The 19,261-nt window shown below is 45.6% G+C and overlaps 2 protein-coding genes across 3 annotated transcripts in view; both read right to left on the bottom strand.

Annotated features, from left to right (window-relative positions):
- RNF214 (ring finger protein 214) overlaps positions 1 to 19,261 on the bottom strand; it is a 46,600-nt gene that overhangs the window by 3,115 nt on the left and 24,224 nt on the right. For both annotated transcript variants that reach the window (XM_079787875.1, XM_079787876.1), the window contains exons 7-9: positions 1,006 to 1,102; positions 737 to 825; positions 54 to 144 (exon numbers count right to left, since the gene is read on the bottom strand). In XM_079787875.1, coding sequence (XP_079644001.1) covers positions 54 to 144; positions 737 to 825; positions 1,006 to 1,102 — 277 coding nt within the window. The remainder of the gene's footprint in view (positions 1 to 53; positions 145 to 736; positions 826 to 1,005; positions 1,103 to 19,261) is intronic.
- Positions 6,051 to 6,784, bottom strand: LOC307109195 (ferritin light chain-like). Its single transcript, XM_079787881.1, has one exon. The coding sequence runs from the start codon at positions 6,585 to 6,587 to the stop codon at positions 6,099 to 6,101; it is 489 nt and encodes a 162-aa protein (XP_079644007.1). The 5' UTR covers positions 6,588 to 6,784; the 3' UTR covers positions 6,051 to 6,098.

Here is a 19,261-nt window from a genome sequence, read left to right as displayed (position 1 = left end):
AGTGTTTAAGCACAGCCTAACTCAGACTCAATGATCCCCATTACTACACTTACCCGAACATTCTTTTTCATCATCCGAACTCCATTCAGTCTTGTCTCCCACTCCTGTTTGGAACGAACTGTGTCTAGTGTTGGGGGAGTTGACCTTTCAAGAAACCAACAGGAATTTACAGAATTAAAGAAAACCTAACCCTCAACGCTCTGAGATAGCCTAAAAGGAATGGCCAATGGACCTGGGGAGAAGAGGTCGAACCAGATGTAAGAGAAGGCCAAGGATCTAGGTCGTGTGCCTCACTTTATCGCCAGCATCTTTTAAGCCAAGTATTGGAGAAAGAGAACCAACCACTGAGACAGGGGTCTTATCTGCCTGAAAAGGCCACAGGGTCCTCCAGATTCCATGGCAAGAAGAGAAATGACTACATAAGAAACGAATCTCCAAGGATATTTGATTTGCTTCCATAGCATAAAAGATACTGTTTATACAACTGGAAATAATACAATAGAAAACACAAAACGGTAAGACTGCAGAGAGGAAGAATTAGAGAATGCAGAAGTTAGAATAGAGGAAGAGAAATCACGGAACAATTACTACTGCACAGACAGAGATGACCTTGAAATTCCTGTGATGATACAGTAAATGCCAGACTAGCTGGCCTAGGGTTTCAACCCTAAAGAAAACAAAACAAAACCCACAACACTGCAGGACCATTAACATTCTAGAATGGGACGATACCTACTTGAGGTAAGTAAGGTGCAGCTCTGCCTCTTTTTCGGCTTCTTCTAGCTTCAACACCAGCAATTCTTTCCGACTCTCTAGTGATAAGATCTAGGAAAACCACACACACATACTTGATTAATTTTACATATACAGAGCTTAGTTAACAAAATAAATACTTAGTGGCTATATGGTGTAATACTTATATGGCTTAGTGGTTAATACTATATCAAAAGGATATACCATCTGGAAGCCCAAAATCAAAGCCTTCAATATAGCAACTCTTCTCACCTCTGCCTTCCAGGCCCGTTCTGTCTCTTCCATAATGTTTTGATTTATTTCGCCATCCTGATTCTTGAGTCTATCCAGTTCCATTTCCCACACCTCTCTGGAAGATAAGAAATGAAGAACAAGACTAAGGGGAGAAAGACAGCAAGGCAAAGTAAAACCCAAAATTAGTCTGCCAAGTATGTTACAGGAAGTTTTACTCTAAGTAATAACTATAGATATAGACAAATAATGTTTAAAGTAGTCTGTAATTGCATAAAGGCAAGAAAAATCTGAAACTTACAATGTTCATATCTCCACTTGCTAAAATAAGGTTACCCAGACCAGGAAAAAGAGTGTCCTTGGAACTAAAACCCACTGCAGGTAAAATGTCCTTCTATGATCAAGGAGGGCTCAAAATCATTTTGGCATCCGTCTTATTTCCAACTTCTCTGAAGAATGCAGGACAAAAAACAGGCATCCATTTAATACTAAGCTCTAAGTTACTACTAAGCACAGTTACTGGGTTACTGATGTTACTAGTCTCTTAGCTGTAGTGAACATTCTTCAAAAGGAAGAAACCTTCTCTTCAGTCTTCAGGCCTTCACATTCCCATCGGTTTCCTCCCTCTGACACTCCCACCTCTAGAGTGTAATATCCACACTGGATTAGGGTGGCAGCTGCCTGTCTGGTACTGAGGCATTTCCCAGGATGGGGGACAGAAGCACCCTGCTCAGAACTAACTATAGATGCCAACAAAGGGACAGAGTCAGCAAAAGAAATTCCTTATATTACACTTGACTGTAATAAGCTTTATGGCTGAAAGGAACAGGATTATCCAGATCAGTTGACAGAATAATATTGAAAAGTTTAAATTATTTTAAAAGAAAAGAGCTACATCTTTAAAATGTTCCCAGTTTTCTTCAGTGAGAGAAACAGTTTTATTCACTCCTTTTCTGTGTTCGTAGTAGCCTTACGTATTTACCTAAATTGCTGCACTCTTCTTTCGCTTGACCCAATGCTCCACACATCCTGTGCTCTGCGTGTGCGCGGCACACACATATTCACTAACAGGAGTCTGCCCCTCTACTAACAAGGTCTATTTAATGTGACAGAAATGACTAGGTGGGCATTTTCTTCATTCATCTCCATGTGTTGTGCCCCTCAAACTAACTTCCTGCCAGAGGAAAAATTCTCTAATAGTTATTTAGACAAAGGTTTACAGTAGATGTGTTTTCCTGCTATAACACAAATTCCTCAAGTTAAAAAATATATGAGAAGTCAAAATTCTCTTAGCATAAGAATATGTGAAATACGATGTGAGGTCAATCCATGATCTCTTTAGCCTACCAGTCACTCTTGAACAAAGATAATTGTAGGTAAACATTAGTTGCCTTCTTTGATCAATGTTATCCTTGAAGATTATAGATGCTCACTGAATATCTCTAACTTCATTAAATACATTTGTCAATGACAGATATACACTTACATTAGAAAAATCCTCCTACCATGCCCATGGAGACATTCCACATATTCACACACACACAAAGCCTTTCCTTTGGGCATTTGGCCACATCTACCTCAATGGACCCAACAAGACAAAAGGGACTACTAGCAACCACAACCACAACAACTGTTAGCAAACAACTTTAAAAAATCATAAAAATGCTCAGCCTTCTCTCTCTCTCCCATTTTTTTGGGGGGGAGGCAACCAAAATTTTTGGCGGCCTTGCTTCGGCAAAAATAAAATAAAATAAAAATGCTCAGCCTTATATGTTAACTAACCTGTAACATATATCAGATTTCATTTCACTAAATACTACCTGCAACCCCTGCTAGAAAAAAAAATCAGTTCCTTACAGTAGACAGTAAAAAGAAATCCTTGGTAGAATAGAAACAGTACACTGAGTCTATTGGAACTTTTTATTTTTACTTAATTTTTATTGATTTTAGAGAGGGAGGAAGGGGGTAGGAGGGGGTGGGGGAGAGGGAGAGAGAGAGTGAGAGAGAGAAAGAAACATCGATGTGAGGGAGATGCATACGCCTGACTGGAGATGGAACTTACAACCTAGATATGTGCTCTGACTAGGAATTGAACCCCTGTCCTTCTGGTGCATGGGATGACGCGCCAATCAACGGCCAGGGCTACTGTAACTTTTTAAACACTTGGTTGAATTTCTTTCAAGTCCCATGTTTCTGTTATTTTACATAGCTAGTTCAGGGAATCAATGGTTCAAATGAATAAATCCTACCAGATTGTACCAGCCTGACTTGTTGTAGGCCCCAATGTTTGCATCATAATTTAAAAATTAATTTTGTTTTTGATCAGGTAAATAATACAAATTATAAAAAGTTTAGAAATATAGACATAAAGAATATAATGCCCTAGCCCGTTTGGCTCAGTGGATAGAGCATCGGCCCTTTGACTGAAAAGTCCCAGGTTCCATTCCGGTCAAGAGCACGTACCTTGGTGCAGTCATGATCCCCAGGCCTGTTTGGGGCTTGTGTGGGAGGCAACCAATTGACATGTCTCTCTCACATTGCTATTTCTCTCTCTCTCTCGCCCCTCCCTTCCACGCTTTCTAAAAATCAATGGGAAAAGATCCTCGGGTGAAGATTAACAACAACAAAAAAAGAGAATATAACATCAAGGTTTTAACCCTTCTATTTATTGGTGGTATAAACCTAGATAAGTTAATCTTTCTTAGGCCTCAGTTTCATCTGAAAAATGAGTAGTACCTATATCAGTGATGGGGAACCTATGACACGCGTGCCAGCACTGACACGCGTAGCCATTTCTGATGACACGCGGCCGCTGAGGCGGCCGCATGCCCGAGGATGAAACATTTGCTGCTCCTGAGGATGAAACATTTGCGAAATAATGTTTTTTCCTCAAAGTGACACACTACCCGAGTTATGCTCAGTTTTTTGGCAAAGTCTGACACACCAAGCTCAAAAGGTTGCCCATCACTGCAATAGGCAGAGGCGGGTTTCTGAAGGTTTGGGGTCTTTGCCTGATCTAATTAGTTAGAAAAAGCGTTTGACACTCCCCTGCACTAGAGATTGAGAAGTATAGCAGATTTACCTAATACATAGTCACAAACCCAAATAGGCAGCCAAAATGGGGAAAGAAAAAAAAAAAACAACCTCAAAAGGAAGGAACAAGAGAATTCTCTAGAAAAAGAGATAAATGAAATGGCAATAAGAAATTTAAAAGACAGAGTTCAGAATAACGATGGCAAAGATGCTCAACAGCATAGGAAAAGATATAGTAACTATGAAAAATGACACAGCACTAATAAAGAACACATTCGAAGGAATACACAGCAGATTAAGGGATGCTAAGGATCTAATCAGTGAATTAGAAAACAGGGTTGAAGAAATCACTCAATCAGAGAACAATAACAACAAAAACAACTAAAAAACAGAATGACAGCTTAAGGAAGCTGTGGGACAACAAGAAACGTAACAATATTCAAATAGCAGGTGTGCCAGAAAAGGCAGAAAAGGGATAGAGAATGTGTTTGAAAAAATAATGGCAGAAAACTTCCCTAACCTGGTAAAGGAAAAAGTCACATAAGTTCAGGAGGCACAGAGAGCCCAAGCAAGAGAAACCCAAGCAGGCCCACACCCAGACACATCACAATTAAAATACTAAAAATTAAAGACAAAGAGAGAATCTTAAAGGCAGCAAGAGAAAACCAAACTGTTATCTACAAAGGAGTTCCCATAAGGCTGACACCTGATTTCTCATCAGAAACTACAGGTCAGAAGAGAATGGCATGAAGTACTCAAGGGAATGGAGAGCAAGGATCTGAAACCGAGATTACTATATTCAGCAAGGCTATCGTTCAAAATAGATGGTCAAATAGAGCTTCCCGGACCAAAAAAAAAAAAAAAAAAAAGGCTAATGGAGTACATCACCACCAAGCCAGCATCGCAAGAAATGCTAAAGGGACTGCTATAATGACAAGAAAAAATAGAGAAACCTAGGCATACAGAATTAGATATATACATGCAAAAAAAAAAAAAAAATATATATATATATATATATATATATATATATGAAGCTAGACCACTCTCTTATACCATACACAAGAATAAACTAAAAATGGATTAAACACTGGAATGTTAGACTCAAAACCATAAATATCCTAGAAGAAAACAGGCAGTAAAATCTCAGATATTTCTCTCAGCAATATTTTTTCTGATATATCTCCTCCAGCAAGGGAAACAAAAGACAAATAAACAAATGAGACTACATCAAACTAAAAAGATTTTGCACAGCAAAGAAAATCATCAACAAAACAAAAAGACAACATTCTAAATGGGAGAACATATTCACCAACGATACATCGAATAGGGGGTTAATATCCAAAATTAATAAAGAACTTATAAAATTCAATGCCAAAAAAACAAACAACCCAATTAAAAAATGGGAAAAAACACTTCTCCAAAGAGAACACACAGATGACTAATAGACATATGCAAAGATACCTAATGTCACTAATTATCAGATATGCAAATTAAAACCATAGTGAGAGCCCTGACCAGTGTGGTTTAATGGTTAGAATGTTGGCCCGTGCACAGAAGGGTTGTGGGTTTGATTCCCAGTCAAGGGCAGGTACCTGGGTTGCAGGTCCGATCCCCAGCCCTGATCAGGACATATGTGGCAGGCAACCAATCAATGTGTCTCTCACATCAGTGTTTTTCTTTCTCCCCTTCCCACCCTCAATCCCTCCCTTCCACTATCTACAAATCAATGGAAAAATAAATTGCCTGGCTGGCATGGTTCAGTGGTTGAGGTCAAAGTTCAATTCCTAATCAGGGCACATTCCCAGGGTTATGCTCTCCATCCTCAGTGGGGAGTGTGCAGGAGGCAGCCGATCAATGATTCTCTCTCATCATTGATGTTTCTCTTTTTTTGCTGCAAAAAGCTTTATTGTTTCATTTGGTCCAATGCTGGGGAGAGGGCTCCAGGGTGGTTAAAAGAATGGCTAGTAGTTTCGGGGAGAGGCTCAGGTAAAAGCCAGAGACACCAGGGGGATGCAGTGGCGGGGGCCTCTGGGCTCCAAAGGCTCCTAGTCGTGCTTGAGGGTGAGCCTTTCAAAGAGATACTAGCCCAGCCCAGGCTGGGGGCTGGCCAGCCTGTGGATGTTCGTCAGGTGGTCGCCCATCTTCTTGATCACTTTCACCAACTCATCCAGGAAGTGGTTCTCCAGGAAGTCGCAGACGTGAGGGTCTGCACGGGTAGAAGCCAGGGCATGCAGGTCCAAAAGGGCCTGGTTCAGGCTCTTCTCCAAGGCCAGGGCGGCTTCCATGGCGTCCTGAGTTTTGGCCCAGTCATCCTGGGAAGGTTTCTGCACGTCCTGGAAGAGAATGCGGCCGCCCCGCTTGTTTTGCAACTTTAAGAAATGCTCCGCGCCCTCGTGCTTCTTCCCCGCCAACTCGCGGAAGTGGCCCACACCCTCCAGAGCCACATCATCGCGGTCGAAATAGTAGCCCAGAGAGAGGCAGGTGTAGGAGGCCTGCAGGTGCAGGTTGGCCAGGCGATTGACCGCAGCCTCCACCTCGGTGGAATAATTCTGACGAATTTGGGAGCTCATGGCTGTTCAGCAATGAGGAGTTAAGGTAGAAAAAAAAACCAGTGTGTTGGCTGGTCCCAGAGGTGGTGCTGAAGGTGGTGGCTGGATGAGACGCAGGAGAGAGGCCAGAGGCTGGAAGAACAGGCGTCCCTGGGTCTGTTCCGTCCAAACACTGTTGAAGCAAGAGACAGATCCGGGACCTCCGAGTGCGCTGCCTCATCATTGATGTTTCTATCTCTCTCCCTCCCTCTCTGAAATCAATACAAATATTCTGTATATTTTTAAAATAAATAAAAATAAATGGAAAAAACATCCTCAGAAGAGGAACAACAACAAACACAATGAGATATCACATCACACTTTTCAGAATGGCTATCATTAATTAACTAAAGGCTCAATGCATGAAATTCGTGCAAGGGGCTCGGCTCCCGCCGCCGCAGCTTTATCCAGAAGGACGTCCAGTCTAATTAGCATATTACATTTTTATTACTATAGATCAGCAACCAAGACATGGAAATAACCAAAGTATCTTACAATAGAGGACTGGATAAAGATGTGGTCCATATACACAATGGAATACGACTCAGCCATAAGGATGAAATAGCACCATTTGCAACAACATGATGGGCCTTGAGTGAAACAAGTCAGTTGGAAAAAGCTAAGAACCATAGGATTTCATCTTGGTGGGATATAAAACTGAAACTCCTGAACACAAACAGCAGTGTGGTGATTGCCAGAGGTAAGGGGGTGGGGAGATAGAAGGGGGTCCCAATATATGGTTAGAGGAGAAGATTTGTCTTTGGGTGGTGGGCACATGGTGCAATATACAGATCTTGTAACCCAGAAACCGACACCTGAAACCGATATTCATGTTGACCAATGTCACCCCAATAAATTTAATAACAATAAAAAAGAAAAAAGGTGGAAAAACCAAGATGGCGGCATAGGTTAAACACCTAACCTACAGCCTGGCACAACAATTTCAAAAATACAACTAAAAGTCAAAACGGACATCATCCAGAACCACAGGAAAGCTGGCTGACTGAAATGCCCACAACTAGAAGGAAAGAGAAAACCACAAGGAAAATCAGAGGAGCCGTAAAAGCCTGAGGTATGGAGACACGGGCGGAGACACCAGCACGCGCGCTTGCAGGGAGGACGGAGCCGGAGAGGAAGGGGCGGCTGATGGCCTGGCCGGCGTTCTCTAGCAGGAAGGAGATAAAAGCTCCAGATTGCACTGAACCCCAACTCCGACTGCACTGAACCCCAGTTCCGAGCGAAACCCTGGGAAGCCAGGCTCATGCTGGGGGAATCTGGGCTGTGGGGTGGAGGCACAGAGGAGCGGTGAAAGGCAGAGCTCCGGAGGTGCGCACATGAATGCGCGCAGAGGACAAACTGTTGCCTGTGCCGCTGAATTGCCCTAGCGGGAAGGAGACAAAAGCTCCGGACCGTGCTGAACCCCAGTTCCGACTGCACTGAACCCCAGTTCCGAGAAAGACCCTGGGAAGCCAGGCTCATACTGGGGAATCTGGGCTGTAAGGAGGAAATGCAGAGAAGCGGCAAAAGGCAGAGCACCGGAGGCGCGCACGGGAATGTGCGCAGAGGATGGTCTGTTGACTGTGCCGCTGGATTGCCCTGGTGGGAAGGAGACAAAAGCGCCAGACTGCGCTGAGCCCCAGTTCCGACTACAATGAAACCCAGTTCCAGGCGAGAATCTGGGAATCCAGATTCATTGGGGGAGAGACTAGACTGTTTGGCAGCGGGCGAAACTCCAGGGCACTTTTCTCTCAGAGGTGTTTGCAGGGAGTACAGAGGGACACTGAGACACAGGAACCTCATAGGGCGGGGCTGACGGGAAGCCAAGGCTGTAGGCTCCACCCTGTAACTCGGCCCCATCCAAGCTGAGCACAGAGGCTTTTACAATTTTGCAAGTCTAGTTGAATAAGGCTGTCTCCCGGCATAGACACAGCTGATCCTCACAGCCAATTGGACTGGAGGTCAAGTCCTCCCAGTGTACCAACAGCAATCAAGGCTTAATAACACCAAGACTTTGCACTCAGCCCACAAAGGGAGGTATCAAGAGCGACCACCTAGGGAGATTGGGGAAGCTGAGCGATAGGGAGGCAGCCAAAAGGTGAAGACACCAAAGCAGGTCACGAGTAGAAGGGATGAAGAAAGGTAAACTGATGGACGACACAGTGTTCAGAACCACATTTGTAAGGTTGCTTGAGAGTCTTCTGGGGGACCAAGATGGCAGCACAGGGCAGACGCTTGATTGTTGCCTACCACAACAATTTTGAAACTGCAACTGGAAGGCAGAGCAGACACCATCCAGAACGATGGCCGGAGGAATTGCTGTGAAGGAGTTGATTGATGGGAGTTGGGATCGGGAAGACGAGGCCCCGTTGGGTCCCGGATCCAGGTGCACTCGCCCGGCGGCTGGTCGCCACTGCAGACCCGAGTGCCGCCGCGGTGACCTCAGACCAGCCAGCCGCCGCGCACTGGGCACACTGGAGCTTCGCTGAGCCCACCACCCAGCGAGTTCTGCGGCAGCCGCCCCGGAGCTTTGAGAAAATGGCCAAGGGAATTGCTGAGAGGGAACTGACCAACAGGAATTGGGATCGGGAGGATGAGGCCCCGCTGGGTCCCGGGTCTGGGTGAGGCCGCGCCCCTGGGTCCAGGCGAGGCCACGCGCTCCTGGGTCCGGGTGAGGCCACGCACCCCTGGGTCAGGGTGTGGCTGGATCCCGGGTCCGGGTGAGGCTGGGTCCCGGGTCCGGGTGAGGCCGCGGCCCTGGGTCCGGGTGAGGCGATGTGACCCTGGGTCCGGGTGTAGCTGGATCCCGGGTCCGGGTGAGGCCGTGTGCACCTGGATCCGGGTAAGGCTGGGACCTGGGTCCGGGCGAGGCCGCGCACCCCTGGGTCCAGGTGAGGCCGTGTGCCCCTGGATCCGGGTGAGGCCGGGTCCCGGGTCCGGGTGAGGCCGTGCACCCCTGGGTCCAGGTGAGGCCGGGTCCCGGGTCCGGGTGAGACTGTGCGCCCCTGGATCCAGGTGAGGCTGGGTCCCGGGTCTGGGTGAGGCCGCGCCCCTGGGTCTGGGAGAGGCCACGCGCCCCTGGGTCCGGGTGAGGCCACGCACCCCTGGGTCCGGGTGAAGCTGGATCCCGGGTCCGGGTGAGGACGTGCGCCCCTGGATCCAGGTGAGGCTGGGTCCCAGGTCCGGCTGAGGCCGTGTGCCCCTGGATCCGGGTGAGGCCGTGCGCCCCTGGATCCGGGTGAGGCTGGGTCCCGGGTCCGGGAGAGGCCACGCGCCCCTGGGTCCAGGTGAAGCTAGATCCCGGGTCCGGGTGAGGCCGTGCGCCCCTGGATCCGGGTGAGGCTGGGTCCCGGGTCCGGGTGAGGCCATGCGCCCCTGGATCCGGGTGAGGCTGGGTCCTGGGTCCGGGTGAAGCTGGATCCTGGGTCCGGGTGAGGCCGTGCGCCCCTGGATCCGGGTGAGGCTGGGTCCCGGGTCCGGGTGAGGCCGCGCCCCTGGGTCCAGGAGAGGCCACGCGCCCCTGGGTCCAGGTGAGGCCACGCGCCCCTGGGTCCGGGTGAGGCTGGATCCCGGGACCAGGTGAGGCCGCACACACCTGGGTCCGGGTGAGGCCACGCGCCCCAGGGCCTGGGTGATGCTGGGTCCCAGGTCCGGGTGAGGCCGCGCGCCCGAGTCTGGGTGAAGTCGCGCCCCTGCGTCCGGGCGAGACCTAACCAGAGGGAGTCGGACCTGCATTACCACCATTTGTCCACCATCCACAGCTGAAAAGTCAGTGCCGACATGTACACATAAGGAACTGGTGGACATTGAAATTGGGTCTCAAAAGAACTGGTGGTCCAGAAAGAAACTTACTACAGACTGATTCATTTGCCTCTCAGCATAACTATTATTGCTCGTCTCACATTCGGTTCTTATAAGTATTTTTCTAGTGACACATGATCTCACTCATCTAGGGGAAATGATGAACATAGACTGATGAACAAGAACAGACCCAGAAACAAGGAGGCATCGATCGGACTGTCGGGCCTCAGAGGGAGGGTAGGGGAGGGGGGGTAGGGGGGAGAGATCAACCAAGGGACTTGTGTGCATGCATACGAGCCTAACCAATGGTTAAGAACAACAGGGGGGTGGGGGCATCCGTGGGGAGGGGTTGGGGATGGGAATGGGGGGATGAGGACAAATATGTGACACCTTAATCAATAAAGAAATTAAAAAAAAAAAGATCAACAAACAAGCGCTGGAGAGGATGTGAAAAAAGAAAACCCTCGTGCACTGTTGGTAGGATTGCAGACTGGTACATGGAAAGCAGTATGGAGTTCTCAAAAAATTAAAAATGGAACAGCCCTAGGACACAGTGATTCCACTTCTGGGAATATATCTGAAGAAACCTGAAACACTAATTCGAAAGAATATATGCACCCCGTTATGTTCATTGCAGTGTTATTTACAATAGCCAAAATTGACATCCCAGGTGTCCATCAATGGATGAGTGGATAAAGTCTGTGGTACAGCCCTGGCTGGTGTTGGTTGGAGCATTATCCCATACACCAAAAGGCAGTGGGTTTGATTCCCGGTCAGGCCACATACCCAGGTCCAGGTTGCAGGTTTGATCCCCAGTTCAGGAACATGAGAGAGGCAACCCAACGATGTTTCTCTCTGTCTCTTCTCCCCCCTCCCTCTCTCTAAGACCAATTAAAACAAAACAAAACAAAAAAAACCCAAAAAAACTGCCAGGCCACGTGGCTCAGTAGTTGAACATTGACCTATGAACCAGGAGGTCACGATTCAATTCCCGGTCAGGGCAAATGCCCAGGTTGCGGGCTCAATCCCCAGTGTTGGGCATGCAGGAGGCAGGTGATCAATGAGTCTCTCTCATCACTGATGTTTCTCTCTCTCCCCCTTCCTTTCTGAAATCAATAAAAAATGTATATTTTTTAAAAAGCTGTGGTACATTTACACAATGGAATATTATTTGGTCATAAAAAAAATGAAATCTTATCCTTTTGGAGAGCATGGATAGACCTGGAGAGCATTATGCTTAGTGAAATAAGCCAGAAAAAGACAAATAGCATATGATTTCACTTACATGCAGAATGTAATGAAGAAAATAAATAAATTAAATAGAAACAGAGATAGAGAACAGACTGACAGCTCTCAGAAGGGAAGGTTATGGGGCTAGGTGAAAAACGTGAAGGAGCCCGAGCCAGTTTGGCTCAGTGGATAGAGTGTTGGCCTGTGAAATGAAAGGTCCCAGGTTCGATTCTGGTCAAAGGTACATTCCCGGGTTGTGGGCTCGATCCCCAGTGGGGGACTTGCAGCCGATCCACCATGATTCTCTCTCATCATGGATGTTTCTATCTCCCTCTCCCTCTTCCTTCCTCTCTGAAATCAATAAAAATATATATTTTTTAAAAGGTGAAGGAAGCAAAAAAAAATAATAATAATAATAAATAAATAAATAAATCAGACACAGACAACAGTATGGTGATAAACAGAGGAAAAGGGGTGTAGAAGAGGGTATAGGGGGGATAAAGTGTGGTGGAAGGAGACTTGTCGTGGAGTGGTAACACACAATACCATTTTTGAATTGTACACCTGAAACCTATATACTTTTATTAAATAATGTCACCCCAATAAACTCAATAAAAAAAGCAAAACAACAAAAACTTTAAACAATGCATTAAAGCCTATCAAACTCTGATATTCATTGATTTTATTAATGCAAGTTAAACAGATTTAAATATGAAACCTGGGTCCTGGCCGGTTGGGCTCAGTGGATAGAGTGTCAGCCTGCTGACTAAAGGGTTCCAGGTTCCATTCCAGTCAAGGGCACATGCCTTGGCTGCAGGCTCCATCTCCAGCCCAGGTCGGGGTACGTGCTGGAGGCAACCAATCCATGTGTCTCTCTCACATTAATGTTTCTCTCTCAGTCCCTCCCCATCCCTTCCACTCTCTCTAAAAGTCAATGGAAAAATATCCTCAGGGGAGGATTTAAAAAAAACACCACAAAAACAAACAAACAAAAAGAAACGAAACCTGGTAAAAATAACTAAAAGATTCATGTCATAGTCTAAGATTTTCTCCTTTACTTAACTCTACTGTAAATACAAACTAACACAACACTGTGTGTGTGTGTGTGTTCAATATATACAGAAGAGATATTCAGATAATCTGTTTATACAAATTTTCTACAATCATTAAATGAATCCAAGAATTTAACTGTTGTTTTTTAAAAAGAGAGAAAAACCTGTAGTCATAGGGATATTAATATCACACCCTTCAGCAAGTGATATAAATTTTTAGAAGTCAGTAAAATACAGAATGTGCCCCCATAAACATAGATATAAAAATCCTCAAAAAATATTTTCAAAACACATCCAGAAATATATATAAAAAACAATGTATCTTGTTCAAGTTAGGTTTATCCCAAAAATGAAGGATTAGTTTAACATTTGAAAATAAATTAATGCAATTCATCATATTAACAGAATCAAAGAGAAAATCATTTGATAATTTTAATAGATGCAGAAAAACCATTTTACAAAATTAAGCACCAATTCATGTTAAGAACTGTCAGAAAATTAAAAATAAAAGAGAACTTCCTCAATTTGATAAAGGGCATCTAAAAAATCCTATAGCTACCATCAAACTTAATGATAACATTTTTAACACTAGAGGCTCGGTGCACAAAATTTGTGCATGGGGGGTGTCCCTCAACCCAATCTGGGACATCCCTTTCACAATCTAGGACTGCTGGTTCCCAACCACTTGCCTGCATGACTGCCAGATTGCCCCTAACCGCTTCTGCCTGCCAGCCTGATCACCCCCTAACCACACCCCTGCCAGCCTGATTGACGCCTAACTGCTCCCCTGCCGGACCGATTGCCCCTAACTGCCCTCCCCTGCTGGCCTGGTTACCCCTAACTGCCCTCCCCTGCAGGCCTGGTCGGCCCCAACTGCCCGCCCCTGTTGGGCTGGTCACCCCTAACTGCCCTCCCGTGCCAGCATGGTCACCTCTAACTGTCCTCCCCTGCAGGCCTGGTCACCCCAACTGCCCTCCCCTGCAGGCCTGGTCATCCCAACTGCCCTCCCCTGCAGGCCTGGTCTCCCCCAACTGCCCTCCCCTGCATCGGCCAGCAGACCAAAGGCTCCCAGGTTTGATTCCGGTCAAGGGCACATACCTCAGTTGCAGGCTCCTCTCTGGCCCAGGCCCTGGCTGGGACAGGCAACCCATCGATGTGTTTCTCTCACATCAATATGTCTCTGTCTTTCCCTCTCTCTTCTACTCTCTAAAAAAAATAAATCAATGGGAAAATATCCTCAGGTGAGGATTAAAAAAAAAAAATTCATACAGGTAGAAAGTTTACACTCAGACACAAAGACAGGAAAAAAGTAGTGAGGAAACTACCTTTTTCAGTGAAAACAAACAAGCAAACAAACAAAAACAACAAGATATCTGCTAAGATGAAAGAGAGAAATTGCCGGAAACCAATTACTGTTTCACTAATAGAGAGATGTGGACAGGAAGCCAGGAAGGCTGATCAACAACATTAATTGCTCTAACCACTCACTCTTTAGTTGAGACATTGTTAGCTGAAGCAGCCTCCACCTCTGTTTATCTTGTGTATATTTCTGTTATTTCCTGCCTAAGGGCTATGGGTGTTTCCCCATAGCCTCAATAAAAGGGATGGCAGGGCCAGAGCAGGGAGTAGTTCTCCCACTAGAGTTGGACTACCGCCTGGCCCCCCATATCGCCAAATTAAATTTCTTCTAGTCTCTTTCATTTGTATGCAGCCCTTCTTCAGAACTCAAACCCTGAACTGGAACCCTGAACCATGCGGGACGTGGAAAGGGGATCCCATATCTGGCGCCTACCGAGGGACTTCTGGAGGAGAAGATATTTTTCGCCTAAGAGCAAAGGAAGGAAAAAAATTACACCAAGAAAAGGTGTGAAAAATTCACTGCAAAAAGGCGAGGGAAGTTCACCGCACGCAAAAGCCCACGGCCAGCTGCAGAGTCACGAACTGTAAGTAGGGTGGGAACATCTTTTTCAGCCAGGCTAATGGGGAAGAATTAGGTTATAAATATAAACTTTATTATAGACTTTTTGTTTGCATGCTTAAAGAATGTGGTTTCGTGTTCAAATTAAAATCTTAGTTTGTATTTGGAATTTAAAATCTGTAATAAGAAGTGAAACTCCACTGCTGAAACCGCCTCTGGTGCAGAGAAATTCAAAGGTGGCAGGAGAGGGCAAGGCTATCTGCTCTCCCGCAATGAGATTACATAAGGTTTCATTAATTATAAAAGAACTCACAGAGAGAGGAGGAACCAAGATGGCGGCAAAGTTAAACAACTAAACTGCTGCCTCGCACAACAATTTCAAAAATACAACTAAAAAACAAAACGTCTACCACCCAGAACCACGGGAAAGCTGCCTGAGTGGTAGATTTACAACTAAGAAGAGAAGGGAGCGCAAACGCTGGACAGCTGAGGTACGGAGGCGTGCGCGAAGCGGGCTGGCGGTGGGCAACTGGGCATGTGGCTTTTCTTCAAACCGAAGGGAGACAAACTCCCGATCACTCTGAACTCCAGTTTCTGGGGACATGCGGGGGACCCAGACGCCTACGGGGAGAAGCTGGACTCTCAGCCATCAGTCAGAGAGTGAGAGTGACTTTTCTGCAGAGGTACGCCCAGCAATCAGGGTTTGCTGAGCTGAAGCGTGGAACACGGGGACTTGGAAACGCAGAAAGGCAGAGACGGCTGAAGGCAGCCCTGGCCGTTGGCCACGCCCCAGCCTAGTGATGCCCTGAGACCCCACCCCGCCCTGAGACCCCGCCCCGCACATTCTACAAACCCGCCCAGGCTCCACACAGCGGCCTTTACATATAAATGGCCTGTTCTGTGGCAGCTCAACCAAATTAACTGCAGCTCCAGACAGACTGCTCCAAAACTGCCCAAGCAAAGGGGAGAAAACTGTAGCTCTTGCTGTAGCTCCTGCTGGGAGGCCTCAGACCTGCACCCCATTGGAGATCCAGACACTAGGGTATCTAGTGGTCGGTGTGGACAACACCAGATTTCAACCACTCTCATAAGGGACACATTCAAGAGGCAGACTCAGTGAGCACCAAAGCCCCACTGTGTCTCCAGCACAGCAATTCTTCCGTTATAGACACAGCAGGTCCTCACAGCCAATTGGCCTGGAGGTCAATTCCTCCCAGTGTACCAACAGCAATCAAGGCTTTTAACTACACCAAGATTTTCCACTCAGCCCACAAAGGGGTGTACCAAGAGCGACCACCTAGAGTGATTGGGGAAGCTGAGCTACCGGCCCCTATAGCTCACTGACCACACAAAGCCACTCCATCAACACAGGGAGGCAGCCAAAATGCGGAGACACCGAAGTATGTCACGAGTAGGAGAGATAGAGGAAAGCAAACTAATGGACGACACAGTGTTCAGAACCACATTTATAAGGTTACTCAAGAATCTTCTAAAAACCGCTGAGAAACTTGAAGAGACCTTCAAGGACCTTAATGAGAATACCAAAAAAATGGAAAAGGACCAGTCAGAAATTATGCATACACTGTCTGAAATAAAGAATATACAGAAACTCAACTGTAGATCACCGTACCCGAAGAGTCAAACCAAAGATCTGGAATATGAGGAAGAAAAAAACACCCAACCAGAGAGGCGGAAAGAAAGAAGAATCCAAAAGTGTGAGGATATCGTAAGGAGCCACTGGGATGGCTTTAAGCGTACCAATATCCGAATTTTTGGGGTACCAGAAGAAGAGAGAGAGCAAGATACTGAAAACCTATTTGAAGAAATAATGACAGAAAACTTCCCCCACCTGGTGAAAGAAATAGACTTACAAGTTCAGGAAGTGCACAGAACCCCAAACAAGAGGAATCCAAAGAGGACCATACCAAGACACATCATAATTAAAATGCCAAGGGCAAAAGACAAAGAGAGAATCTTACAAGCAGCAAGAGAAAAACAGTTAAGTTACCTACAAGCACCCATACGACTGTCAGCTGATTTCTCAACAGAAACTATGCAGGCCAGATGGGAATGGCAAGAAATATTCAAAGTAATGAATAGCAAGAACCTACAACCAAGACTACTCTACCCAGCAAGGTTATCATTCAGAATTGAAGGGCAGATAAAGAGCTTCACAGATAAGAAAAAGCTAAAGGAGTTCATCACCACCAAACCAGTATTATATGAAATGCTGAAAGGTATTCTTTAAAAAGAGGAAAAAGAAGAAAAAAGTAAAGATAAAAATTATGAACAACAAATACATATCTATCAACAAGTGATCCTAAAAATCAAGTGAATTAAAAATCTGAGGAACAGAATAAACTGGTGAACATAATAGAATCAGAGGCATAGAATGGGAGTGGATTGATAATTTTCAGGGGGAAAGGGGTGTCTGTGTGTGGGGTACGGGAAGAGACTGGACAAAAATCATACGCCTATGGATAAGGACAACGGGGGGGAGGTAAGGGCAGAGGGGGGGTGGGAACTGGGTGGAGGGGAGCTATGGGGGGAAAAAAGGAGAAACAATTATAATAATCTGAACAATAAAGATTTATTAAAATAAATAAATAAATATAAAAATTATACAAGAATTCTCAGAGAAGTGCAAATCTTGGCCAAATTGGGTGTTAGTTATTACTTAGGAAAGCAAAAAAGAAAGAAAAAATTTGAGATCTGTTTATCTTTTAAGCATGAAAAGAAATTCGGCCAGATCTGTTGCTGATGCTTCCCCCAGAGTAAGCAGGATGTGGGGAAAGAAGGGAGACACGTGGAGATCCCATATGGAAGCCCACTCTCCCAGTATGCTAAGGAATGTGGTAATTTGCAGTTGAATGGCTACAGTTTTGCTTCTTGACTTCCCCAGCAGAAAAATCTTGGTCGTTTTGAAGAGTCAAGAGGCTGGGGCCAAAAAAACCTGTTTCTGTAGCCTAAAAGTTTTTCCCCTTGGTGGCAAACTCTTAAAGAACCCTTACGTGGGCTGATCCCCCGCCTAATGTAATCACCAATAATACCAAACACCTTGGTCATATGACACAAAATCAAACTACTGCTCCTTTGTGTGTAAAATTAAAGAGAGGCTTCTGGCTTGCATGGACACCAAAGGAGGGGAGGCAAAAGCAAAAATACATCTATCACTACTTGCTCCTAAGAGAGGTGCAGAAAATGTAACTAAGACCTTGTCTATACAAAAAGAAATTGACAGCCAGTTTAAAATTGAATTGCCATGGCTTAGAGCAAAGAATATCCTTACATGATATTATTCTATAATGTCATTATAATTTTTGATATTTCACAACAGCATATTGTACAATTACCCCAAACAAACTTACAAACTAGTTCTTTGAATGTTTGGCAGCAATAATATAAAAAGGACATGAAAGGATTTAATCCCTTCCACGGTGTGGAAGGCCCCTTGGGAAGGCACTTGAGCATTCTATATTGGCCTCTCTTGACCTTTTTGCCAAGAGGGACCCTCTTCTCACAATCCAATTGCCCACAGCTGTTGCCTGAGCTCTCTGTTCCTGCTGAGGTTGAAGCCTCATGGTGGCTGCTACCATGGATCTGTCTCTCGCACAATGGCGTGAGCTGGGCCCTCCCTGGAGAAGAAACCTGGGTTCCCCAAGATATGTGATCAATGCCAGGGCCCTGCCAGCAGGCAAGGGGATCCCAAGGCAGGTACTGGGCATGGAGGCCACGGGGGCATAGGCTACCAAGGAGACAAAACTGAACCTCACGTCACCCTGCTTGGCCCCGGAGGATGGCTGGTTAGCCAGAGTCGGGTAAGATTCCTCAAGGAAGGAACAACCTAAGACAGGCACAGTCGCAGAGAAGCCATCAGGAGAAAACTTGGGGATCAACAGAGGAGTGGCACAGACCCTCACCTCCCCAACATTGCAGGGGCTTGAACCCTCGCCCCTTCTGAGGGAGGTCTCCTACCCCCATGGCTGATTCGTGCTTCCCATGCCCAGCTCAGATCGGGACCCAGGTGACTGACAGAGACTTGTCCAGCTCAGATCGGGACCCAGGCAACAAACAGAAACTTGGCCAAAAGCAGCTTCTCTATATCTAAATCCAGCCTAACACCAGCAATGCTCAGGGCTTTCTCAAGGACACAAATAATCCTTTCCACTAATATTTACAGGGTAAACTAAGATGGTTGTTAGAGTATTAAATTTGACAGTAAAATAGTAGTCAAGTTTTCAGATTAATTTAAATTGGCTAATTGAAATAAGTGAATATTCAAAAACATTTAATTATACTGGACAAAAAGCTGTTTCTAAAGTATTAACTAAAATTTCTTTTGGTAGTTCATCTCATGGTAAAAATTGCTTAACATATGGACAGCCAGTTTGAAAGGGAATTCCCATGGACTAGAACAAAGAATATCCTTACATGATATTATCCTAAAATTTATTCCCAGATTTGGATCACCCCCAGTACTTATAATAGTTCCTCGCACCCTTGGGGATAAGAAAAAAAAAAGTCATTTGTTTGGTGCTTGGAGACAAACTTAACACATCTCTTGCTACTTTAGAATTACTACAGCATAATATACAATTATCCCAAGCAAACATACAAACTAATTCTTTTAATGTCTGGCAGCAATTTAAAAAGGACAT

Source organism: Cnephaeus nilssonii (assembly GCF_951640355.1).
Source record: "Cnephaeus nilssonii genome assembly, chromosome: 13".
In the NCBI taxonomy this organism is placed as follows: Eukaryota; Metazoa; Chordata; class Mammalia; order Chiroptera; family Vespertilionidae; genus Cnephaeus; species Cnephaeus nilssonii.
This window is presented reverse-complemented; position numbering and strand designations above follow the sequence as displayed.

What these genes read in the sequence shown, in the direction of transcription:
- LOC307109195 (XM_079787881.1), bottom strand. Translation starts at nt 6,587, where the DNA reads ATGAGCTCCCAAATTCGTCAGAATTATTCCACCGAGGTGGAGGCTGCG.